General features: G+C 42.0%; 1 protein-coding gene across 1 annotated transcript; it reads left to right on the top strand.

The window, feature by feature from the left end:
- The first annotated feature begins 3,209 nt into the window (after positions 1-3,209).
- Positions 3,210-7,270, top strand: LOC123080164 (mediator of RNA polymerase II transcription subunit 10b). The gene is made up of 5 exons (XM_044503060.1): positions 3,210-3,500; positions 3,618-3,698; positions 3,795-3,897; positions 6,044-6,133; positions 6,556-7,270. Exons 1-5 carry the CDS (start codon positions 3,271-3,273, stop codon positions 6,625-6,627), a joined length of 576 nt encoding a protein of 191 aa, XP_044358995.1. The 5' UTR covers positions 3,210-3,270; the 3' UTR covers positions 6,628-7,270.
- Positions 7,271-7,737: the final 467 nt, after the last annotated feature.

Raw genomic sequence — 7,737 nt, 5'->3', positions numbered from 1 at the left:
AGCCTCATGATGATTATGCTATTGATAATAATGTTTGCAATAGTATTGAAAGTGGGTTTGGAAGAGTTCCAACTTTAGGTAGTAATGATCCCACTATTTTGGAGAATTATCAATCTCGTGAATTTTTTGATAAAAGTGGGTTTGGAGAGGTTATGACTTTACATTATGCTAATCCCATTATCTTGGAAGGTTTTAAGACTTTTATGCATGTGGATCATGAAGAGAAAATTTTATATGATAGCTATATTGTTGAACTTTATTATGATCCGACATGTAACTATTATGAGAGAGGAAAATATGGTCGTAGGAATTTTCTTGTTACTAAATTACCTCTCTTCATGTTGAGATTGCTATTGTTTCTATCTTCTTCCATGCATATGTTAGATATTTCTTCTTTTGATAATTTGTTTGCTTATAAAATGCCTATGCATAGGAAGTTTTTTAGAATTAAACTTGTTTTTCACATGCTACATGATGCTCTCTTCGTGTTTCAATTACTATCTTTCATGTGAGCATCATTGAAATCTCAAGCATATCTTAATGGCTATAAAGATAACGCTTGTTGGGATGCAACCCAATAGTTATCCTTTAAATTTTTGTTTCTTTTCTGTTTATTAATAAACACACAATTATGCTAATGTTATCATTTTGCTTTTTATGTTTTAATTAGTGTTTGTGCCAAGTAAATCTTTTAGGATGGTTTGGGTGATAGTTGACTTGATTCTGTTAAAAGAACATAAACTTATGCGCCCAGTTCTGGAATTTTATAAATTAACAGAAACGTGATTTTGCTCTTAATTTTTTATAAATAATTGATATACAAATTGCCCACGTCATCCTAATTTTTCAGAATTTTTAGAGTTACATAAGTATGGTCAATGTTCAAATTGCTACAGACTGTTCTGTTTTTGACAGATTCAGTTTTCGTTGCGTTGTATGCTCATTTTGATGAATCTACGGATTGTATCGGGGGGTATAAGCCATGGTAAAGTTAGAATATAGTAGGTATAATGCAATAAAAAATATGAATGGGTTTGAAACAGTACTTAAAGTGGTGATTTGCTTTATTATACTAACGGATCTCACGAAGGTTTTGTTAAGTTTTGTGCGGTTGAAGTTTTCAAATTTTGGGTGAGATCACGATGGATGAAGGAATAAGGAGTGGCAAGAGGCTAAGCTTGGGGATGCCCGAGGCACCACAAGTTAATATTCAAAGACTCCCAAGCAACTAAGCTTGGGGATGCCCCGGAAGACATCCCCTCTTTCTTCCAACGACCATCGGTAATTTTACTTGGAGCTATATTTTTATTCGTCACATGCCATGAGTTTTGTTTGGAGCGTATTGTATTATATGAGTCTTTAATTGTTTTTATTTTTAGTTTGTCACAATCATCCTTGTTGGACACACCTATTTGAGAAAGCCATATGTTATCATGATTTGTTAGAATTGCTCTATATGTTTCACTTAATTTTTTTGAGCTAGGCAATTGCTCTAGTGCTTCACTTAAATCCTTTTTTAGCATGGTGATGATTTTATTTTGAATAAATGCACTCTCATGCTTCACTTATATTATTTTGAGAGTTAGTAAATTTTAAAGAAATTCACTCTCATGTTTCACTTATATTATTTTGAGAGTTGATATGATAAGTTTTGAAGAAATATTTATGCTCTCGTGCTTCACTTAAATCTTTTTGAGAGTTGATAATAGTAATGGTAATTTGCACGAGATATGAATTTGATACCAAAGTGATGAATTGTAATTCAGGGTAGAAGAGGTCCAGTCATGCTCACATCCAACATTAACTAGACTCAATGCATGTTAAACTAAGAATGGCAATAGCACTCTCCAAATTGGTGCTTTGAATGAGAAGGTGATGACTCAACAATGAAAGTAAATAGAAATACCCTTCACAGAGGGAAGCAGAGATTTGCAGAGGTGCAAGAGCTCAAAGCTTTAAAATAGAGATGAATACATTTTGAGTGGTGTGCTTTTCCTATCAACATCACAACAAAGGATTTCAATATCTTCCATGCTAAACACATTATTGGTAGTTCCCATACGAAATGAAAAGTTTACTCCCCCTCAACCATACAAGCAGAAGCCATGGCTAGCCGAATTCACGGGTGCCCTCCAAACAATCAACTTTCTCTGGGGGTTGTTTTAGTATATTTTTTCTTTATTTTTGATTACAGGACTGGGAATCTCAATTACCAGCCTCTCTCATACAATGAGAAGTGAATAAACATCCATCATGAGAATAACCCGCTTAGCATGAAAGATATTGACTGCCCCGTCGCTTCATGAGCGGTATGGGCACTCAAAATAGATGTATATTTAAATGATTAGAGATGACACATGCAAATTTACTTGGAACGACAGGGTAATGCTGTATATAGGTAGGTATGGTGGACTCATTGACATAATTTTGGAGTTCAGGATTTTTGATGCACAAGTAGTATTTCCGCTTAGTACAGACGAAGACTAGCAAATAGATTGAGAAGCGACCAACTAGAGAGCAACAATGGTCATAATAATGCATTGCAAATATTTAACATTGACCATGAACATGAGTAGGATATAAACACCCTGAGCGGATATCCCGGCTTTTATGAAATAAACTTGTTTAAACTCAGGTGTGATGACCATAAAAATAACACTCATCAGAGTTCCATTCTTTGAGAGAGGTACGTCTCCGTTGGAGGGATGTGGCGGCGCACTGCTCATCAAACGCCACAAATGGCTCATTCTATTCTCCTCGCGCCCTCGCAAGATACAAGGTGCCACGATTCCACTATGCAATGCCCTTGGAGACGGCGACTGATACCTTCACAAACAAGATTGGGGCGAGCTCCACAACTTAATTGGAGGTCCACAACTCAAAGTGCATTAACTTTTTCAAATTTGATAAACATTTTTCCAAATCTTGGTTTTCTTCAAATTTGATGATTGTTTTTTTCAAATTTATGATTTTTTTCAAGTTCGATGGACCTTTTTAAAACCGATGAACTTTTTTTTCCAAATTTCTGAATATTTATTTTCAATGCCCTTGGAGAAGTCAACGACTGACGGTCAACTGGTCAACCGTCGACCGTTCAACCGTTGAGCGACGAACCAAAGCGCCCAGGCGACGGACTGCATCGCGAGTGGTGAAATGGGCCGGCCCATTTCTGCAGGGGCGCCAGAACTCCTAGCCGGCGCATACTCAAAAAAAAAAATCTAAAAAAGAAAGAAAAAAGAGCTCCCCGTCATCTCCCCCTCCGACTTCGGCATGGACAGCACCGCCCCGAACTCTTCTTCCGCTGCCGCCGCCGCGGCCGCCGCCGCTTCCGGTAACGGCGTACAAGGGGTTGCGGGAGGGGACCGTCCCGAGGACCCGTCGAAGCAGAACCTGGCGCAGGTCACGGGCTCGATCCAGAAGACCCTGGGCCTGCTCCACCAGCTCAACCTCAACGTCTCCTCCTTCAGCTCCGCGTCCCAGCTCCCCCTCCTCCAGCGCCTGTAAGCTCCCTCGCCTCCCCGCACCCCCCGCAGCAAGCCTCCCCCCCGCCCCCCATTTCATCCCGCGGCCTTTCTGCGTGCGCGGATCCCTTAGGTTTGGTGTGTTGTACGGTGCAGGAACGCGCTCGTGGCGGAGCTCGACACGATGCAGAAGCTCGCCGACGGGTGCAACATCCAGGTGCCCATGGAGGTCGTCAAGTGAGATCGTTTGGTCTCGTCTCTTGCTCCGTCGCTCCTTGCTGTTGACCCTCTCGCCTGAACTGTGTGTTCCTGATTTTTTGCTTGTGCTGTTAGTTTGATTGATGACGGGAAGAACCCCGATGAGTTCACCAGGGACGTGCTCAACAGCTGCATCGCCAAGAACCAGATCACCAAGGGCAAGACCGATGCTTTCAAGGTACGAATGGCTTGCATCGTTGTTGAAAGTGTGGAAAAGTTTGTCTATGAACCAATCGAGCCCATAGATATACTCGATAGAGTTTGTAGCATTTTAGGACACAATGGATGAAGATTAGCGACACTGACAAAGCTTGTTGATCTATTTTGAGTGGAACTTTTTGATGAAAATAATAACTGGTATTACTGCCAGGGAAGTCTGCTTTTTCATATAAGTCGACATTGGTGTAGTTTGAAGGGGATAAATTGTGTTGGCCATGTGAAAGGGAACCAGCATAGCCATCTCATTCCATATAGTGGCATCCAAACTACAATCACGGGAATCCATCTCTGTTTTCATGAATTAAATTCCTTCATGCAATTTAGTTGCACTTTAACAACTTATTCTTAAGAAGAACAGAATAACCCCTTCCTATCCACTTTAAATTGGTAATGGTGTACAAACTACTGCCAATCAGTTGTTAAGAATACTTTTCATTTTCAAAGCTTTTCTGGTGTTCCATGTTACCCCCATTGACTGCCAGTAATCTGCCCTAACTGAATGTAGAACTGTGGGACCAGTTTTTGTTGTGTTGTTGATGCAGATTCCTGTCTCTGTATTATCGAGCTTTATAAGAACAGCAGATGCAATTTTATGTCCAATACGTGTACCTCTAGCTCTAAGGCCCACCACTCTGTAGTGTTCGTTCGTTATAATTTATTGGTGCACGGATAGCCATGAATTCAATTTGTGATAAAATCATCTTGGCCGTGATAAGGAGAGGCTACTTTTCTTTTCACCTCCTCGTATCCTCATCGCTACGTTTGTACTTCTGACTATAATTCAAGCTGTGCATTCATTTCACCATGTTTGCCCTGCTATTTTTCTTCTGTGATGTTTTGCTTCCAACTCTACGTGTCAAAGTTCGTATGACTTTGTGCACTGATATATGTCCTGAACTCTTGATCAAAATTGACGCAAGAAGCTCGTTTAATTGTTTCCTCTACTATTATGATACTTTTTTTGTCTGTGTTTTATACGAACTTCAAGGCGTTGTTTGGATAGGGCGTATGTACAGAATCTGTTCTCTATAAACCAGGAAAACGGTTCAACAGACTAAAATCTTGTTTGGCTACGATCACTAATCCACGTATATAGGAAACTTGGTTCTCCAAAACCCTGGATTTCAGGTTTGTGGGAAATCTACTATTATCCGTTTTTCTAAAATCGTGATCGCTATATACGTGATCGTAACCGCTTCCCCCTCCGACGGCTCGTTTCCCAACAGCTTCGTGGCGCCAGTTTTGCGTTTTCTGCCGCTCACCTCCAGCCCCGACATGGCCGCCGTCAAGTGGCCGGCGTCGAGCATGGTACGGATGCGCCTGGACGGCAGCGTCTGAGGGGCGGCGGACCTGCAAATCAACTCGACCCGAGCAGAACCTATGTGGTGCCGAGAGGGATGCTCTGGACGTCCGGCATCGAGGTGCGGCAGACATGCCGGATGAGCTCGAGGAGCAGTTCTCCCCGCGCAGATCCTATGCGGGGCGACAAGGGATGTTCCTGGACAGCCGGCGTCGAGGGGCGGTGGACCTACGGGATGAACTCGAGGAGCAGCTCCCCAAGCAGAACCAATGTGGGCCGACGAGGGGCGCTCCTGTACGGCAAGCGCCGAGGGGCGGCAGACTGCGGGATTAGCGCGAGCAGCAGCTCTCCTTGTTCAGAGCCTATGGGCGACCAGGGAAGCCTCTCTGCGCGAACTCGTCGAGGCCGTCCCGTTGGGAGGAGTGCACCGGCATCGCAAAACAAGGGGAGGAGTGCACCGGCGTCCACGGGCTGAGAACGAACTACAGAAGAAGAATCGCAGGTGGAGCTTGCGAAGCCATCAGCAATGGCCAAAATTGGGGTTAGTAAGAGAGAGAAGGTCACGGAAGGAAGCTAATCGTTATCTATCCAAACAAGGAAATACACAAGCCAGTTTTACCCTTTTCCAAACCCAAACGTGTTATTATGTAAATTGGTAATCCAAAAATCAATTAGCAAAACTGATTTTGCTAAAATCCTGGTACAAACTCGTTTTCCATATACCGCCTCTTATCCAAACAACGCCCAAGAGGAGCTGGTTCTCGATTACAATGATGAAATGATATTGTCAATATGTTTTTCTCAGAGCCTGAGGAAGCATCTTCTTGAGGAGCTGGAAGAAGCTTTTCCAGATGACGCTGAAGCGTACAGACAGATACGTGCTACCTCTGCTGCTGTAAGTGGAAATGCGCCTGCATTCTTAGGATTGGCTGTTCCTTCACATGTGTATCTTTACTGAAAATTTTGCTTAACACTCATCTTCAAGTGGACCAATAACAGTGTAGTGATAATATTTCACTACTTTAGCAATCATATGCAGCCTCATGTTTTAGTTATCACAATGCTGAATGCATCTTTCGCCCCCTTCTGGAAGTTGTGAGAGCAAGACCTGTATATATCTACGTTCTATTGGAACCTGCTATTTAAGCCGATCTTGGCGTTAGGACTTAATTTAGGTGAGGTCAGAATTTACTTTTGTGTTGGCGATGCTCTTTGTAGATTTACACAACTACGGTTTCGTCCTAATTTTTAGTTTTAAGATTGGACTGTTAAATGAGCGTAAAATAATTCTTTAATCATTCATTTATTTTTATCCAGGGGTCAAAGAGGTTGGCTCAGTCCCAAAGTGCTTTGCCTAATGGAGATGCCAAAGTGAAACCTGAGCATTGACAGAATAACCCAAGTGCAAAGAGCAAGATCTTGCTTTATATTTCCTATAGTTTTTCTTAGGAAGGCTTTGTGAACCAACAACTGATATAACCTTGTATGTGCTGCTCCCTCATAGGAGTGATCAATATTTATGTATATTATGTCATAATATTATGTGTTCAGCTACCCATTTATTGAAGTGAATTACCCCATGATGCATCATCAATTTATCATACCTGTGCCTATGAAACTAGTTACTCAGCTAGATTTGTCGTGTTTTTGTTTGTCTATGTAGTACCACCATCAAGAAGTTTCAAAGTGCCTGATGAAGTTCACTCATCTGATAAAACTGGACGTGCCTGTAAGTATTCTCAGGAACTCGAGAGCCAGAAATGGGATTCTTCATTTAGTGAGTCTTCTAGAGGTGGTGGCCCCTCTTTTGCAAAAGGCTCGAGCTAAATGTAACTGTCCCTCTTCCTCAGATGCATGTCTCATGTTTATCTTCTTGGGACAAACGATGTCTGCTTAGTGCTTGTTGCATTTGGTTCGCCGTAGTTTGCACACTGTAAGTCTGTAACTGCTTATACTAGATTTGACTACATGGAACTGTAATTTGGAATGTTAAATTTAATTTAAATAGAAGGATAACTTAGTTTCACTCTCCAATGATGCTTGTGTTGTTATCCATCTTTCGGCAGCCCTTAAATTTTCAGATGCTTCGACATGTGTCGATAGGGTTTTCTAATGATCCTGAAGCTTGCTGGGAGGCGGATGTTCATAGGACCAAGGGTGACGAGTGAGGAGTGACGACACTTGATCGTGTCTTTGCACACTGGGCGGAGTTTGTATCTTGATATAAGAAGAGGCAGGGAATGAACCTTGGACCTTTTTTCGCCCCAAGACTACCCTGGTGTGTAGATTGAGATCTTCTGAGGGACCTTGGGGGTTTGTTTAGCTTAAGGTGATGTATGCCTGAAGGGTTACTATGGAGGTGGCGTCTGTCAATAGGCAAGTGCGAGTTCCGGTAAAACATTTGTTGCTTCTTTGTTTAAGAAAAATATTGACAAGTGTGAGTTCCGGTAAAACATTTGTTGCTTCTTTGTTTATGAAAAAAACCAGAAGGAAAAAACA

The sequence above is a fragment of the Triticum aestivum genome, chromosome 3D, assembly GCF_018294505.1.
Source record: "Triticum aestivum cultivar Chinese Spring chromosome 3D, IWGSC CS RefSeq v2.1, whole genome shotgun sequence".
Taxonomy (NCBI): Eukaryota; Viridiplantae; Streptophyta; class Magnoliopsida; order Poales; family Poaceae; genus Triticum; species Triticum aestivum.
The sequence above is the reverse complement of the archived record's forward strand: the minus strand, read 5'-3'. Positions and strand labels throughout refer to the sequence as shown.

Excerpts from the sequence above, each read along its gene's own strand:
- LOC123080164 (XM_044503060.1), top strand. The coding sequence starts at position 3,271 with ATGGACAGCACCGCCCCGAACTCTTCTTCCGCTGCCGCCGCCGCGGCC. Across the intron at positions 3,501-3,617 it reads CTCCCCCTCCTCCAGCGCCT|GAACGCGCTCGTGGCGGAGC; the intron begins GTAAGCTCCCTC and ends TGTACGGTGCAG. Across the intron at positions 6,134-6,555 it reads TACGTGCTACCTCTGCTGCT|GGGTCAAAGAGGTTGGCTCA; the intron begins GTAAGTGGAAAT and ends ATTTTTATCCAG.